Source organism: Artemia sp. Qi Xiang Cuo, chromosome 10, assembly GCF_049724085.1.
Source record: "Artemia sp. Qi Xiang Cuo chromosome 10, ASM4972408v1, whole genome shotgun sequence".
NCBI lineage: Eukaryota > Metazoa > Arthropoda > Branchiopoda > Anostraca > Artemiidae > Artemia > Artemia sp. Qi Xiang Cuo.
Genome location: NC_142803.1, coordinates 48,627,755 through 48,646,826, shown reverse-complemented (window position 1 = coordinate 48,646,826; position 19,072 = coordinate 48,627,755). Strand labels below are relative to the sequence as shown.

The following is a 19,072-nucleotide window of genomic DNA, read 5'->3' as shown; positions in this document are numbered from 1 at the left end:
CATTAACAAAATTCTGATATATCATTTTTGCTTTAGCCCTAATAACATCTCTAAAATTTGAAGTCAGAATACAATTCAGATTAAAATTCTGAAAAGGGGAGAATGGTGGATGTCCCATCTAAAACACCTGAATTAAGCATAAAAGGTCCAGCTTATTATAGAGCATGTTAACATAATTAGATTTGATGGAGGATTAACAAAATCATGATACATCATTTTTGCTTTAGCCCTAATAACATCTCTAAAATTTGAGGTCCTGATATTTCTTGGAGGACGGATTTATAACACCTTAATAGCTAGAGAATCTGCTGCTTAATTATATTTGATTTCCTTCAGGGTTGGGATGTGAAGAGATTTATTGGAATTTCTGGTTGAAGTTAAAGCAAGAATCTTTTGTGATATAGCTTTCCGGTCATAATCATCAGCATGGAATATTATATTGCTTAATAGATGAATAGAAGAGAGGAAATCTGATCAAAATAGGATATTCCATGTTTAGGTCTCAAAATCTATTGGAACATCTATTATAATTTGACAACAAATAATTCTGCAGACAAGTATTGATGAAGTACTTGGAAGGGGCATTCAAACTTATGTCAAGGATACAGGCAGTTGCACCAGCTTGTCAGTCTTTAACACAGCTGTCAGCATAAACATGTGTATAATTCTGAAAATAATTATTAATTTGATTTTCAAAGATTGTCTTGACTTATTGGGTTGAATAGCATACTTTGCTCTCTTGGAATCTGTGACATTTCTCATGGCAGGGACTAAACAAATGGAGATGTACCCATTAATTGAAAATACCAATCTGGAAACTCCTTTAGAGTATTCCCGAGGAAGATACAGAATTCACAGGGGTTGGGCTTATCAGAGTTATTCTAGTAGACCAGGACTGGGAGTGATTCCTGCTCATTAGAAAAGGGACTTGACGACCTGTCAAGGGACTTTTGGGGGATGAAAAAAGGGACCAAAGTGAGAAGGGATATTGATTGCAATTCATAGTCAAAAAATTCCTTTGCTCATGATCCAGAAGTGGTTGCCAAATCATCCTAAGAATCATCATATTCCTGAGCCTTGGAAGAATTGATTTTCCATGGAGTTTCAGTTGTCTTTGTTTTTCCATTTTCTTTCTGTTCAAACTTTCAGTTATGTTTATTTAAAACAAAAGAAGCAACTTCAAGACTGTAAATACATAAAAACAACCCATAAGACTTCAGCTTGCAAGCTAACTCATTCACTTCTTTGAGAGATTGGTGAACTTGTTTATCAGGTCCAACTTCCTCTTTTGTATGTCCTTATCTGCCTGCTCTTTTTCATCTGTTTCGTTTTTCTTTTCATCTAGGGGAGAACGGGACAAAATTGGACAGGGGTGAACTTGGACATCAAACCTGATATCTAGCCTATTGCTTCTATCAACCCACAAAAAAAATAAAGGAGATGATGCTTATGTATGTCTACGTTGGCGGTAAGTTTGAAATCTAACAGAACTGTTAGCTCCAAAATCAGAGGTAAGAAAGTTTTTTGATGCTTAAAAAAATCTGGGAGTCACAAGATCAGCTTGATTTGCGGTACAAAACAAAAGGTGGTAATTTTTCTTTGTTGTTGATACTGTACAGTTGCTAGATATATCCTCTATCTATGCCCTGAGTTTGATTTGTCTATTCCAAGTACTTTTTTTCAGGACGCCATTTTTTAAACTTGGGTTTGATAGGGGCGAGATTGGACAGCAATTTGGAGGCGACTTCGGACACTGTCCAAGGTTGCCCCAAGTGTCCAACTTCACCCCAAGCCATTTTTGTTTGTCATTTTCTGTTCTGTTTTCATTACAACATAGAAAATCAGATGATTCTTCTTTGATTTTTAAAATAATTTCTAAATTGATGTTATATGGCATTAAGTACAATAAATAACTATGGTATTATGTGTATAAGGAATCATAGGATTTCTCTGACAAAACCATAGTGAGAAAGTTTTTAGATTCCTGTGGTTTGATTGAGTTTAAGAAAAAAATAAAAAAAGAAATATATTCAAAACTAGGTTTTTATATTCTCTTCTTTTTTTCTTTTGGGTTTCTATAAGGATCATGGTTTGTTAGGTGGTGAATTTATGTTTACATTTTTGGTCTGAACTGCAAAAGGGACTATTTCTTTCCTTGATTTTTCTTTTTGGGAGTGGAATATGAACTTATAGCCGAGTGGATTGGTGTGCTGGATATAGGATTCTTTGTCCAAGAGGGCGAGGGTTCGAATCCTGGTGCATCCAATTACTTGGTTTGGGACAGGGGTCAGTGGCGTGACTCTGTAAGCTCAGCCAGAGTCCACACAGCTTTAAATGGGTACATAGAGAAATCTGGGGAAGGTAAACAGGAAAGGGTGTGCAAAAGCACAGGATGGTTGGCCCCCAACCCCCCATTGCACTTTCTGGCTGAAGGGCCAAGAAATGGAGATCAGCACTGCCAGTAGGGACTGTAAAGTTCAATGCCCCATTCTTTACCATTTGTTTTACCTTATAGGGAATGGGCTATGTTTCTTGGATGGAATAGTTTTTGTGCAAAATGATGGATTTCAATAAATTATAAAATTCAAAATTAATATTTACCAGCCACAAACAAATACCTTACATACCTTTACCTTTCTGTTTTTTATATTAATTAATTACTTTTTTTTTTGCTAAATTTCTTAGTTAACTTTTAGTTATACTTCAACAAAACATATTCTTTTTTGCCTACTATAAAATAAAAGGAGTCACCCTTGACACAGAACATGTCATAGCCTCTTAAAGCTATTTTCAGGTTATTTCCTGTGCATTTACTGTTTGTTCTGTCTAGTTGGACAATGGTTTGCAACTATATCAGGAAACATGATCTACCAGATGCTGAACCCATGGAGAAGGCAGTGAATGCAGTCTTAGAGTGTAGACTATCTAGGCTATTAGAAATGCCACAAAAACCTATGGACTGAAGAAACCAAGTGTCAGCTATGCTCTGAAAAATCAACAAGGAATTGCTGAATAACCTTGAGCAAACCCAGTTACACCCCCAGGTCGCCCAAGCCCATTGCCAAGAGAAAAACTGTTTTCTCTGACAAACAAGAAAAAGAGCTTGTAGAGTATCTCCTAAAATGTCAGCTGATGAGTCATGGCTGCACTCTGAAAGAAGCAAGGAAACTTGCCTTTGAATGGGGCAAATTGTTTGGCGTCAAAATGCCAGAGAGTTGGGTGCAAGACAACATAGCTGGGGTTGACTGGATCTCAGGCTTTATGAAATGAAACCCAGAGCTATCTATTTATAAGCCTGAAAATACCAGCCAGGCAAGGGCCACTGGTTTTAATTCAGTGGTTGTGAATCTGTTCTTTGACAACCTGCAGAAACTCTACAAAAAATTCAAGTTCCCACCAAATCATATCTGGAACTGTGATGAGACTGGGGTTCCTACTGTATTGCCAGCTCCAAAAGTAATTGCAAGGAAGGGATTGAAGCAAGTTTCCCAGACAATGTCAGCAGAGAGAGGGGAAAATGTTACAATACTTGGGTTTATTTCAACCACTGGTCAAGCTCTTCCCCCCGTTTTTATATTCCCATGGGTGAAGGTAAACAACCAGCATTTTTGAGAAGGCCCCCCAGGATGCCTCAGGCTTTCTCACCGTAGTGGTTTGATGACTTCCATCAATTTTCTAGCTTCTGCTGAGCCCTTCATCAAGCTGGTGATACCATCAAAAGAAGACCCTGTGCTACTGCTAATTGACAACCATGATAGCCATGTTTTGGTGGAATTAGTGCAGCTGTGCAAAGACAATTCGGTCCACCTCCTGACCTTTCCTCCCCATTGTTCCCATTGCTTACAGCCATTGGACGTCTCTGTCTACAGACCATTCAAGTTTGCAATGAGAGAATCACTGAACACCTGGCTGCAGATCCATCCAGGTAAACAAATTACGATTCACAAGACTGCCCAGCTCTGCAAAGAACCATTCCTTTGCAAGTTCAACCTGGAAAATAAAACAGTTGGTTTCACAAAAGCTGAAATTTGGCCCTTCAACAGAAGTGTATTTTCTGAGTTCGACTTTCTACCTGCTGAGGTGCCAAATCATTCACCCCTGGACAATTTGTTACTCAATATGGAACCATACCCTCTCCCTCTTCTCCTCCACCTTCTCGTCTTGAAACCAAGTAAGTAAATCAAACTACTGAAGTGGTAAGACCATATCTGAGAGCAGATATGACAATACCCAGAAGGGATGCAAGAAAGCAAGGTCAAACTCGTATCCTTACCAATACATCCAAAAAAGATGCTTTAGAAGCTGAAGCATGAGCGAGAAAGGAAAAGCAGAGTAAAAGGCTTATGCCCAAGAAGCCCACTGCCAAGAAACAAGTTGAATCTACAGGGGAAAGTAGTGGTGGTGACATTGAACTTGATGACAATTTATCTGGCAATTCTATACACCTCCACAAGGCAGATAAGGATGACATAGACAAGGACATTCAAGCTGGAGACTTTGTTCTTGTCAAGTTTGAGTATGGAAAGAAAAAAGCCCATGTGTATTATGTTGGTGTTGTAGAAAAGCAGTTTGCAAGGGTTAACTTTTTTAGAAACAAGGGAACAAATTCATGTTTCCTAATATACCCAATGTTGATGACATAGAACTGGGCTTCCTGACCCTCTTCAGCTGGCAGAACCGGTTGTGCAGTTCAGGGACTTGTCTTTGGTTGTGATCTTTTGATGTACACTTTAAAATGACAATTCTAGTTGAAACCCAGATGCCCATGCAATGTTCCTGGCTGATTTTGTATGCAATTTTGAGATTTCATATGATTTTGAGTGATTATGTATCATTCTACAGGAATATTCTGTATTTGAATAAAGTTTAATTGCTTATAACTGTCTTGTCCAAGGTTGCCCCATGCCTGTCCAATTTCACCCCATGTATGGGGTGAAGCTGGACACAAGGTCCTACTTTCAAGGTACTCATGCTTCAGTGTTATCTAAAAAAAAAATCTGAAAAAATTTACTATTATTTGCCAGACTTTCCCCTTTCTAACAACCCACAATAAGTTGTTTTATGTCAATCCAGTACCTAGTTATGCTTGGAAAACTAAAGTGTCTAAGTTTGCCCTGTTCTCCCCTACTTGTGTTTTCATGGCACTCTCTTGTAGGTAACTGGCCAAGGCAATGTCCCCAATATCCTTTGAAGCCAGTGCTCTATGCAAGCAATCAGTGGCTTCTTTCAAAAAGGCATTAACAATTAACAATGTCAATACTGTTTTTACAAGCTTTGACAAAAGCATATATTTATGCCCACCAAAAGCATCCATCATAGCATATAGATTTGATGCCAGTAATGGTTGACATGTGATGGCATTAGTTCTACTGAGTTCTTAGCTTGCAGAAATATCTACTCCCTTCTAACACCATCAACACTTACTCCTAATGGGATCTTTCAAGTAAGCACAACTGTATCTGATAGACTTCTAGCTCCTTTCCTTTCCTTGGGATCCATGCACCTAGACACTTTGAGAAGGCTATTAGAAGAAACAGAGCACCTCTTGATCAAGTGTTTGGCAGCTGCCTTGAAATGCCTTTGCACCTTTTGACCAAATACTTGTCTTTCTGACAAGGTGAGTTTCTGAGTATCTAATGCTAGCTCAACCTGCTCACCTACAATAGTGTCCTGTAAATAGTTGTCCAAGTCCTGAAGCAAACTGGTGAAAATTTCATAAGCAGGCATGAGAATGTCAGATTTCAGAAGTCTTGCCAAAGACAGTGAGAAGCAAGTTTTTCAGATCAGCCTAAAGAGCATGCACAAGGGGTTTGTTCTTCTGAAATATTGCTGTAAATTTTGTAAAAAAAAACAAAAAAAACTGACAGTCAATACAAGAATTCAAGTTTTGCAAGCATATATTTTTTTTTTAAATTACTTACAATCTTGAGGTAATTTGCTGATGATGCAACATTCTTCAAATGTTTCTTTGATGGCATGTAATGCAAAAAATACTTCAAGAGTGCTAGCCACTGATAAATTGCTTGGCAAACAGCAGGACCCAACATCAGCCACTTTGTTGAGACATGCTGAATGAAACTACTGTATGGGACACCTTTCTTTTTCTGGCATTCTCAAAAAGCCTTGCCTCTTGCAGGCAAGCCAAGGGAAAAATGCCTCAAGATGAAAACAAAATTGGATGACTCCTCTCCAAATTCCAGGAGCCCTTTCATGAATGTGTTGTGCACAATGTGAATGTTACATGTTCCAACATTCACAAGCTCTTTTGCAGACTTTTTCTTCTTCAATACATTTATTCAATGTTAGTAATTTTGTCATATTCAAGAACTAAGTGAGCTTCACCCATGTACCTCATAAGATTCTGTTTACAGTCTGGGTGAAGTGCATCAGTTATTAAGTACATAGCTTTATTCACACTCATCAACATCCTGGGTGGTAGCTTACCAGGAAACAAGGCTTCAAAGACCTCAATGATTCCATCACACAAAGCTGCAGACATAAAAGCTTGCAAGAACATGAGTACTCATATGATTTCTGCTTTGTATGCAGCCTCTTTTTTTGTAAAAAATCTCAAGAGCTTTACCTCCATTTCTAGCTGATGGCTCTTTTGATTGGGACTGTTGCCTAGCAAATCCACACAATTGTAACTGTAACAGATTGATATGGATTGCAACCTGTTTCTTGTGCTCATCCAACAAAGCATGCTGATTCCAGGTGTAAAAGCCTTTGTAACAGCTAAGGTTTTCCCTGTATATTTTGAAGTAAAAAGAAAACTCATTATCACCAATCCTACACCATTCTTTTATCTTTCAGCCAGTTGTGTCTCCTTTAGTTAAACCAGGAGTAAGAAACTTAGCAATTGACCATGGTCTTTCCTAAATAAACTTGGGAGACTTGAAAGACAAGTGGGTTTAAACACAGAAGGAAAAACACTGAGTACAAGTTTTTGCTAACTGAATATTCAAGTCATGGTACCATTGGAATGCAAGTCAGTTCAAACAAATTCATACTGGTATGCTTTATTCCAAGAAGCTACAGGAAATTATCTATCCTTGAACATTACCATGATATGACCAATTCATCCCAACCACCCTATAGGCCAATGTTACTCTCTCTCCTTAACCAATACAACAAAGTGACCCATCTATCCTACCCACCATTTAGGCAATTTTTGTGCTGTTATTAGCTGCCAATGCTTAAAACAGTTAATAGAACCTTTGGCAACAGACAAAGTTTCCACTGTTTTGTTTCTTCTTTCTAAACTGCAACAGCACAATCAAGAGACCAGTACAACCATAATTGTGGACAGGCTATATTATCTAGCTCATTCCTTCAATGGGACAGAACCTGACAGGAGTCTCATTTTAAAAGCACCAAAAACACCCAAAAGAAACCAGACTGATGTTTTAGAGGGTGGATTTTCTGCAGTGTAAAGCTTTTGCTGGCAGGAGAAGGTAGAACTACTTTTCATCAGTCATACTTACTGTAGAAAGATGCCATCACTGTAGAAGGATGTGTTCTGTCTGTGTAAAAATTAATACAATTATTTTTTGCTTGCTCATCATTATTTTGTGATGCCTGACTTTGTGAACTGCACATGGCTGAGTTTTACTTCCTGCTTGGAAAAACAGCCACAGAAACCTTTGAGATGCTAAAAACAGCCTACAATGATGATTTTATGGGGAAAACTCAAGTGCTTGAGTGGTTTCCTGTTTCAAAAGTTGCAAAATGTCAATTGATAATCAAACTCCCTTAAGACATCCTTCAACAGCCCAAACAGATGACAATGTTAAAAAAAAATGTGAAATCTTCTTGGAAGATTGATGACAGAGCACTCAAGGTTTTGCAGATATCTGGAGTGACTTGAAATTCATAGAGAATAATGATGGAAAATTTGGAGATTGGAAGACTTGCTGACTGCACAGCAAAAATAAAGCCATGTGGGATCATGCTCTACTTTGAAGGCAGAGTTCCAATTAAGCTAAAGCACTTGAAAACAACATAAACTACTAATCTTGAAATTAAACATGTGTTGTGTCCATGAAGATATTGCATAGAAGCTTCCACAGCAGCCTTTCCTACTGGCAGGACTCAGAGGGTCCTGCTGCAACTGCAATGGCCATACTGTCAAGTCTGAACCCTTATTTCACAAGGCCTCCATCCTAGGGCTCACATCATTCAGCATGAAATAGAACCTCTGAAAGTATATGCTGATGACTGCAAGGTCCTGGGACAGGTCAAAATTCCTTGACCATGCAAGGAGAATTGAACACACAATCAAGATGGTTAATTGATTAGTGTCTCTAGTTCAATGCTTCAAAACACAAATTTATGCATCTTGGGCACAACAATCCAAGCCATTGGGCCCATGAAACATTCACCACCAGGCAGCTGTGTGTAGTTAAAACAACAAAGACTCATAGTCTATCCACAGCTGGAATCTGACATGGCCCAAGGAAACAATAGTACAAGATAGATGTGAACATGCTTGAGGATTTCCAAAAAAGAGCAACAAAGCTTATCCTTCATTGTTATAAAAATCAAGTAATCTCCCCACATTAATATATCATAAAAAGGGACAAATTTAAGCTGCTTGAAAATGACCTCTCAAGTCAAGTTCTGTCACTGTCTCTCTCAAGTGTCTCAAGAAGACACTCCAAGAAGTTGGAGGACCCCTATTACATGAAGCAAAAGTGCCAACAATGTCTATGCTGATTAACTCTAAAACAGCCTCTTTAAAATCACTGTATAGTTCCAAACCTTAAAAACCTTACCAAGGCAAGATATAGCACTAGACTGTATAAAATACTTTGCTAATTTTCTTAGTTTATGTTATTTATTGTACTTATTTCTCACCAACAGCTGGATCATAATCCAAGGTAGAACTAATTTGAAAAAAAAATAAAACAAAGGATGTATATAGTTTTGTATAGTAAAGGGCAAATTGTTGGCTTTGTATATTAATTTGCTAGCTAATCTTTTTTTATGCACATCTTTTTTGCTCTTTGCAAATATATAAATAATAAGACTTGCAAAGGCATTCTGGTCCCCTATAATTGGTCAGATTCAGGTTTGGGCTGCATATAAAAATGTGCTGCTTTTTTTTAATTTGAATTGTTTTTTATGCTTCTTATTTCTTATAAGCAGTTGGTTCATAATTCCAAATAAAGCCATTTTAAGAGAAAACATTATAAAATCAACAAAGTTTTGTATACAGCCTAGAGCAGAATCTTTCAGTAAATATTCTAGATGGGGGGTTTGGTCTATCTTGGAAAGTAGTTGAGGAAGCTGAATAAAACTCTCAGGAATGAATTCAGCCTCAAAGATCACCTGAAAATATATTTTCAAGTACCACCCCCAAGCCCACTCTTGACCTCTGAGAACATAACTGTTTGCAGAGCTCCTGTTGAAGTTGTAAAGAACTTCACTTATCTTGGCTCTGTGCTGTCTAATGATGGCTCTATAGAGGAAGAGGTGTGCAGCCGAGTATCAAAAGCCTTGTCTATCATCAGAAGGCTCAACAATCTCTGGAGAATGTTGCATATATCTAGGCGCACAAAGATGCAAATTTATAATGCATTCATAAGCTCAATCCTCCTCTATGCAGCAGAAACCTGGCCTCTCAAATCAACAATCCTCAGCATGATAGACGTCTGCCAGACAAAACAGCTCCATTGGATTGAGGGACTTCAATGGGACAAATTTGTAAGCAACACAAGGTTGCTTGCACTCACCTCCCAAGTGCCATTCTCCATCCAAATAGCACACCGTACTCTCAGATAGTTTGGACACCTCCTGCGTATGCCAACAACAACCCCAGCCTGAATAGTCTATGATTTTGACGCTAAAGCTCGTGGCTGGTCTTGCCCAAGGGGCAGACCTCAGACAAGGTGGAAGGATAGCCTCAATGAATTCCTTGAGATAGCTAACATTGCTGTCAATGAGGCCCAACTAATAGCAGCAGACTGGTCAGCCTGGAGGAGCAGAGTTGCAACACTCTCTATGCTGCCCCCAATGTGGTAGGAGCCTTAAGTAGTAAGTACCACCCTCCATCCTCTCCTCCTATAAAAGGCACTGGCCTTTGATAACCTTTGTGTTATAAAAGTGAAACCTTGAGAAATAGATGTAACGGAAAGTGTTTTAAGTACCACAGGCCTCCCTTTGCTCAATTGTAACTTACAAGGTACTGGACATTTGACAATCTATTTCTTATACATAGGTGAAAAAAGCCATGATGTGGCCAATAATCCTGTTGAAACAATAACAATTCTACTTATTAAAACTAGAGCCAATGACCCCTCTTAATGTGTAAATACACGGCTCAATGTATGTATTTCCCAAGCATAGAGCCATACATGATTCTTATTTCAACTTAGTACCCATATAAATTGATTCAACACTGATTAAATCAAGAAACAGAAAAACACATAAGAAATGTACAATTTGGGTTATATATTTGCACATTAGGGGGGAGGGGGAGGAGGATATAGTGGAAGCAGCTTTATAATGTGTTACCTACATTTGTTCTGGATATTATGAAGTAAGGATTGTTTCTTTACATGTTTCCTTCTCAAGACCCCCATTCTGCATTACTAAAAAAAAAGAAAAGAAAAAAAGAAACAGATGACACATCAATGCATCAATGCTATGCAAAATGTGTTTTTCCTTTTTGTTCTTGGGAGGGGGTGGTAAGATTCCTGTCTAGGGTTTTCAACAATAATTATTCCAGTGGTATATTATTTATTTGCTGTTGTTTTATTGAGGAGTTCTAGGCACTTTTTAAAAATTCCTTCAAGTTTGTTACAAAAATTAACATTTTGCTGTTAACACTAAAGGATATAACTACAATTCCTGAGTCAGCCACAATTTTTTCTTTTTTTGGTACAATCCCTTTATATGGGCTGTTTGGTTGATGTTAATGAAATAAAATAAAATAGGATGACTATATAATAGTTTAGGAACAAATTTGGGCTATACATTTGCACATTAGGGGGGGCAAAGCATTGCATATATTAAATACACAACCTAACCTAGGTACCTTTTTCCCCATTTAAACTCCAAAAAACAACACTTTAAATATCTTAAAACCATACTATACAATGTATTTCTCTACAGCAGTGTCTTGAATCATCTTGAAAAAAACTGGTTTTTCAACATATGTCTCCTGTTTGACTTTAGCATCTCTTGTTGGACTTCTTTAGAGGCCCATATAGGGATTGTACCTTTTTTTCTTATTAGACAGTCTTTTTTTGAAACTTTTGGCTAATATGGGAAAAAATTCATAACAACTAATGTTTGGTTCTTGATATTTTGCTTATATGTTGGCTGTTGCAATGGCAGATTATTCTAGAGCTTATATTCATGAATTAGGGGAGAGGGCTGGAATACAATTATGCCAGTAGTCCTAGAGACTGTGGTAAATATACACATATTCATAAATTCAGCTAAGAAGAAAGTGAATGCATCACTAGATGCTTTTTATGCTCTTTTCAAATGGAATAATTGCTCCTGGGGTAAATTCTATTTTGAGCCCTTAGAGAAACTAAAGGGCTCAAAACAGCCCATAGTAATCACTAGTTTAAAAATTATTTCTTAAAAACTGTCTAGTGAGAAAAAATTGTCATTTGTAGCTGATTGAGGGGTAAATTTGTAGTTGACAACACAATTTAGCTAGGATGAAAGTAAATATATCATTTGATGCTTTTTTTATGCTCTTTCATAATTCAATAACTGCTTCATGGAGAAATTATGTTTTGAACCCTTGGAGGGCTCAAAACAGCCTATAGTACCCAAAAGTTTAAAAATATATTTCTGGAAACTGGCTAGTGAGAAAAAACTGCCATTTGTAGCTGACTCAGAGATAGTAATTATTATTTCACTATTTTTACCAACCTAGTAAAATGTTAGTATGAAAACAAATATGCAGAATTTTTTTAAAAAAGCCAGAGACCCTTCAAAAATAATGTCAGTTTTGCTATGACATCATTTTTGAGCAGTTTCAGGCTGTTTTCAAATATTGCAAAATTATTTTCAAAATAGCATTCTAATGATAAGACTAATTAAAATAATGGAAAAATTCTAGTTTATCTAATTTTTGCTATCTTGGAAAGGAGTTGGGTTAGGAAAATAGAATTTTCAGAGATTGGTCTATAGACTGAAGTATATCCTGGGAAGTTATTCTGAAGTACATATCTCTACTCCTTCTCTCTCTAGAGGGAAAACCTTTAAAAATCTTTTTTTTATAAAAGTGAAACCTAGCAAAATAGATTGTCTGCTTAAATGAGGCACAACAAAGGTGTTGTCAGCTTCACAGATTTGCTCAATCCCAATTTTTGAGGTTTCAAAGATCTGTAAATAAATTTCCTAAATTTAGAAAAAAAACCTAAGGTATATGGCCTAAAATTCTATTCAAATAACAGGAATAGTATTTTCAGAACTAAAACCAGAGAAAAGAAACTGATAATTGAAAATGAAGATAAAATCTTGTTTTGTGGAAACTTTAACAGGTCATAGCCTAGACCTGTCAAGTAGACCTGTCTAAGACTTAGAAACCAGAAGAGGGTTAGCATAGAAGCTTGGACATAGATAATTTCAGAGACCACACTGCCTTTCTATGACAATAAAATGTAGGACAAAGGCCAAGGTAGTTGACCTTTGTCCAGATGTTATATCATTGAATTCTAATGAAGCAAATCCAAGAAGGTCAAAGAGGCTAGCTTCTGCCTTTGCTTTGAAAAGAATTAGAGATTTAAACAATATGTAGTTTTATTTGATTTAGTATATAAACTTTTGTTTTAAATTGTTTTAGTTTTACTACTGATGATGGTCACTGTATATGTGACCAAAATATCTGGTATTTTTTGTGAAATTTATTATACACTGTCTAGGCTATTAAAAAGGATTTTATCCTTATTTTGAAATTTTATTTTATAGAAGCTTGGACTCTCTTAGAGTAGCCTAGGGCTAGGCTATGTTTTTGGCCCTGGATTCACTAACCTACTGAAACTTTTATTTTTCATAACCTAACCCCTTTCTAGATAGGAAGAAGTAGCTAAAGTAGAATTCCACCAAAATAATAATTACAATTCCTGAATGTGCTATGAATTTTTTTTTCTTGCTAGATGGTAAGAAGGTAGATGGTAAGATGGTAGAAGGTAAGGTAAGGTAAGGTAAAAGAAACTGATAATTGAAAATGAAGATAAAATCTTGTTTTGTGGAAACTTTAACAGGTCATAGCCTAGACCTGTCAAGTAGACCTGTCTAAGACTTAGAAACCAGAAGAGGGTTAGAAAACTGAACTAGAAAACCAGAACTAGAAAACTGACCTCAAACTAGGAAGAACGACTGGCCAAAAACGTCAAGGAAAACCCAAAATTATTCTGGAAATACATCTCTCATAAGAAGCCAGGCAGACACACCGTACCAGACCTGGTAAACAACAACTCTATATCCTCTTGCCCCTCTGAAAAAGCAAACCTGCTTAATCAGCAGTTTGCCTCAGTGTTCTCCATGGATGACCCCCAATCAACCCCCCCACCAGCAGAACAGGCTCACACTCCCTTCCCGATGGTACACTCACCAGTCACAATCAAAGAAGTAACCAAACAGCTTAAGGACCTCGATCCCAATAAATTGACGGGACCTGATGGTCTCAGCCCACGACTGATGAAGGAATTAAGCCCTGTAATATCAGCCCCACTGGTAAAACTATTTAATCTGTCGCTTGCACAAGGAAAGCTTCCTGGGGACTGGAAGAAGGGAATAGTCATCCCAATTCACAAGAAGGGTAGCAAAACTTCTGCAGCAAATTACAGACCTATCAGCCTTACATGTGTGGCATGCAAGGTCATGGAGAGAATCATAAACAAGCGTATCATTAATCATCTTGAGGCCAACTCACTTATCAGCAGTAGTCAGCATGGTTTTCGCTCAAAGAGATCGGTGGACACAAACCTTCTTGAGTCATATAGTCTTGTAACTGACCTACTAGAGAGAGGATTACCTGTGGATATTATATTGTTAGACTTAGCCAAAGCATTTGACAAGGTTTGTCACCGATACCTCATTCACAGGCTACTTACTCTATCTGTTAGTCCACAAGTGGTCAGTTGGACAGAGGACTTTCTGAGGGACAGAACACAGCAAGTGAAAGTGATAACTGGACCAAACAGCCATGTCCTTTCTGACGAAATCAAAGTCACTAGTGGGGTTCCCCAGGGCAGCGTCCTGGGCCCTACCCTGTTTAACATCTACATAAATGAGCTCCCCTCATCACCAGCAACAAAACCACCCTATATGCGGATGATTCGAAACTCATAGGTCCTGCCAACACCTCTTCTTCCATCCAATCCCTCCAAACTGATCTCAACCACATGTGCTCCTGGGTCAAAAGATGGCTGCTGGAATTCAACGCAGAAAAATGCAAGGTCATACACTTCGGACACAAAAACCCCAAACATCAGTACCTCATGACCCAAAATTCTGGAAGTCACCACACAATTGAGCCTGTCCAGGAGGAGAGTGACCTTGTCGTCATCGTTGACTCCCAGTTGAAATTCAGCTCCCACTCACAGAAAATCTCAGCCAATACTAGTAGAGCCCTAGGCATCATCAAACACAGCATCACCAGTAGGAGTAAACACGTAATCACCAAACTCTATAAAGGATTAGTAAGACCTAGACTGGAGGTGGGGATGATACTGGCCACCCCTCGATTCAAAAAGGACAAGGCAGTTCTTGAGCAAATCCAACGAAGGGCCACTAAGATGATTGTCGGCATGGAAAACAAGACATACAGTGAACGGCTGAAGGAACTCAACCTCCCCTCCTTAGTATATAGACGGAAACGGGGAGACATGATCCAGGCGCACAAACTCCTCTCAACCAATCGAGAAAATGAGATCCTGGAGATCGACACCTCCCACAAAACACGAGGACACCTTAGACGAATCCGCAAACATCACGCTACAACTGGAGCAAGATGCAATTTCTTATCGAATCGGATTGAGAACCTCTGGAATAACCTCAAGGAGGACACGGTGGCTGCTGAATCAACAGATGCTTTCAAACGCCATCTGGATGCTGAGTGGAAAGATACACCATGGAAGTTTGACTGGGAAGCACCAGAATCTTCCACCAGAACTTAACCAACTACAATAGTCATCATAAGGAGTGATTCAACAGGATCGAAAGTCCTTATTTCACTCCAAGCTGTGATTTAAGGTAATTAAGGTAATGGTCTTTTTAAAACATTTGGTTACTATGGGCTGTTTTGAGCCCTTTTAAGGACTCAAAATAGAATTTGCTTCAAATGGTTATTGAATTTGGAATGAACATAAAATAGGCATCAAATTATGTATTCAACATCTCCCTAGTCAAATAATATGAATATGTATAAAGCATATTTAAAAAGATTGTTATATATGGCCTATGAAAAGCATATTGAATGGTAACCTTTCAGCAAGCAAACAAATCTGGTACAGCCTACTAACGATTATAAATATAATATTCTCATTACCATTAACATAAGCTACTTAAAATCCAGATAAAATTTTTTATAAATTTACCAAATTAAGATTCGATTTCTTCCTTTCTTTCTGAAATGATTTACGGCTAGCCTACGAATTGCTTTAAATGAAATCCGAAAAATACTATTGATAAAAAAACACCTGATTGAGCAAATAGTTCCAAAAGCAAAGTTCCTTGTGGCAACATTGCTTTATAGATTTTGAAGAATAGATTATCCAGGCGTTGGTGTTCAAAATGACTGGGAGGTTGCCAGCCTGTGTTATAGATGTTGGAACTGGGTAAGCTAATAACGTATTTTTATGTATTAAATCACCGCTATTTCACACATTTATGTTTGTTTGATTAGATTAATTATCTTCTACTTCTTGGTTTGGTGTAAATGAGCCTTTATTATAGGCCTAGTGGTAGGCTAGACCTGTCATTTTAAGTATGATATGCAGGCTCCACTAGTGGGGCGTGGCAATATTTTGGTGGGTTGCAGGCAGGATGTTCATCCTTGGCTGACTATGCTTTAGGCTAATTTTTAAAAAAAAATTGCATTTATTAGTTGTTTCAGTTACAAATAAGAGAATTTGTTGAATTATTGTAGTTTTGATTAGGCCTAGATATTAGAAGTAGAAATTAAAATCATTAGACCATTCCCAGAGTAGATAACCCCCATTACTCCCAACTGACTCCAATCATCAAACTACAATTGATTTAATGTATCTAGTTAGCCTATATTACAAATCCTGTTATAAAAAGTCCTATTTTCTTTGTCAATGATTTGTTGTTTTTTTATTTAGAAAATTACATTTAATTTATACCTACCTTCTTATTTTTCAATTACTCCCTTTCTGTTCTATTTGCAGATGTAGAGGGTGTATTCATATCCACCATTCACTCCATTTTCAAAGTTTTAACTCAAGAAAATCAAATTTAGAACTGATAGATTACAGAGGAAAAAAACAACATAAATTAGAAGACAAGAATTTGACCTGAGCAGATGTTGTAAAATAGGAAGTATAGAACATTTTTGCAATTAACTAGGCTATTATGCCTATTATCTTGATGATAACACTCTGAAGTCATATCTGATATAAACATATGGTGGGAAATTGGAAGTTTCAAAGGTGGTATATTTGCATAAATGCTAATCTGGAACTTATCAAGAACTGTAGTGAATCACTATTTTGCTGGTTTTTTTTTTTTTTTTTTTTTTTTTTTTTTGTATTAGTTAGTTTCTTGTATGATTTATTCAAGTGAATCAAGAATCTTTGCCCTATATTGTGAAAAATCACTAGATTTAGAAAAAAATCACTAGTTTTAGAACAAAAATTACTATAAATCACCAGCTAGAAAAAAAATACTAGGCAACATAAAAAATCACTAGAAATAGTGATAAATCACTAGGGGTGGCAACCCTATTTGAGACTCTGGTCAAGTTTTAGTTCATGACCAGTTCTAACAAAAACCTGTCAATAAAATAAAAATAATAGGCTTACCATAGAATTCCTTATTTTATGCTCTTTCTAAATATCATTGTGTTTCTGACTATGTACCCCTCCCCCCTTGATGGACCAAGATGTGACCCTTGATGGACTCTAAATAATGTATTTTTTCTACTGTTTTTCATTACCTTAAATTACACTTGCTAGTAATATTATGAATGAGAAGAAATGAGGGATTGAGAGTCATGAACACTTATGACTTGTGTTTGTTCTGAAAGGAAACTCTGTATCCACTGGACAATAACGTCATCAACATTTGCTGCTTTTAGTTTGGTGATGAGGAATTCATGATAAACCCTGTTAAATGCTTTTGAGAAGTCCAGCAGCACCATGTTGACAGGGAAAACTTTATCCAACAATGATGTGACCTACTCAAATGTCTATATTAGATTAGTATCAATGGATCTTAAAGATCTGAAGCCATGTTGAGTGGAAGTGAGAATGTTGTTAGTTTCAAAGTGCTGAATTAGAGCTCTGTTGACAAATCTCTTGAGCACCTTTACAACTGCAGAAGTGATGCTGATGGGATGGTATTTTTCTGCATGATCTTTGGGGTGCTTTTTCTGGATTGGTGTGATATAGGATATTTTCTAATCTGATGGTAGTTCTGCATTTTGTAGGGACAGCTGGAAGAGTCTGTACAGGGGAGAACTGAGAACATTTTCAGCACTCCATGAGAAGCCATGGATATATCCCATCTGGTCCTTTGGATGTGTTAACATCAAGTTTATCAAGATTAGTTAAGACCATTTCTTCAGTAACTGACAATTCAGGCTTTGGGTCAGATATTAAATTTGAGGTTACTGCAGGGATAGTTGGACAAGATTGGATGGTGAAAGCAGAGGCAAACTGGGCATTCAAAACATTAGCCTTGTCCACTGGTGATGAGTGGGTTATGCTGTTATGTTTGAAATCAGGAATGGTTTGATGGTTAGGATATTTAGCCTTGATATCTGTGGCAATCTTCTCCTATTGTTCAGACTTCAGTTTCCTAACTGCATCAGAAGCAAGTTTCTGAGCCTTTGCCAATTTTCCTGTATTTTCTTCTTTTTGTGCCTTTTCCAGGCTCTGGCTTTCCTGTTGATTGTTGTCATTGTTAACACATAGTCAATAAAAGTTTGAGGACAAAGATTAGGTTGCAGACAACCAGACTATTCTACCAGAATTTTCTAGTGTTTCTTTATGGAAGGTGTCACTAAGGACTCTCCCAGTGCACCCAGTATTGATGAATGTGAAATATCTCTCAAAACAATCATTGATGAAATGACATCTTTAGTGTCACCAATGATTGTATCTGATTTGATAACTATTGGTAATTAAAGCTTCCCCTCTATCAAGTGGTTTGATGGTCTTGATCAATCAGCATCTAGCAATGGAGATTTACCATTTGTGTCTTGTCTATCTGATAACTTCCTTCATTAAACAGTTGATGAATCAGCAAGGCATCATGGCAACCCAAATCCTTCCTTGTTGGATCTTGTAATTTTGAACAATCCTGATTCCCTAATCAGAAATAAGTTTCTTCCTCCAGTTGGTAACAGCAACCACTCAGTCATCCTTGAATAGTTGTCTGCAACCTAATCTTTGTCCTCAAACTTTTATTGACTATCAAGCAGTACATCAATAAATTGGTCAGAACTGATATCATTTCTGATATCAACACATCATGGATAAATGTTAAGGAAGCCCTCCTTAACATTCAAAAGAGAAGAAGCATTCCTGCATAATTTACAAAAAATAGCCAAAAACTCTTCCATTCCTCACAAAAGATGCAATGACAACAATCAACAGGAAAGCCAGAGCCTGGAAAAGGCACAAAAAGAAGAAAACGCAGGAAAATTGGCATTTCGTGATAAATTTTTAGATATTTTCATTATTGAGCTATAAATTAGATGAGCATACCACCTGAGACTTTCTATTTGCTCTTTCAAAATATAACTGTTATTTTACTCAGAAATTAAATGGACCCTTTAAGATGATGCCTTTTTCTCTGTTTTTCTGCTATTTATTTTGAGTCTCATTTTGTTTTACTCTAGGTTTTGGGCATAATATAC

At 37.2% G+C, this 19,072-nt stretch overlaps 2 protein-coding genes across 2 annotated transcripts in view; one reads left to right on the top strand and one right to left on the bottom strand.

Annotated features, from left to right (window-relative positions):
- The window catches only part of Set1 (SET domain containing 1), a 104,111-nt gene extending 88,535 nt beyond the window's left edge, over positions 1–15,576 (bottom strand). Inside the window, exon 1 of the mRNA XM_089095482.1 lies at positions 15,567–15,576. The gene's annotated coding sequence lies outside the window, so the exon portion shown is untranslated. The remainder of the gene's footprint in view (positions 1–15,566) is intronic.
- A 174-nt stretch (positions 15,577–15,750) lies between these two features.
- Arp3 (Actin-related protein 3) overlaps positions 15,751–19,072 on the top strand; it is an 81,812-nt gene continuing 78,490 nt past the window's right edge. The window contains exon 1 of the mRNA XM_089095483.1: positions 15,751–15,809. Coding sequence (XP_088951609.1) covers positions 15,763–15,809 — 47 coding nt within the window. The 5' untranslated portion in view covers positions 15,751–15,762. The remainder of the gene's footprint in view (positions 15,810–19,072) is intronic.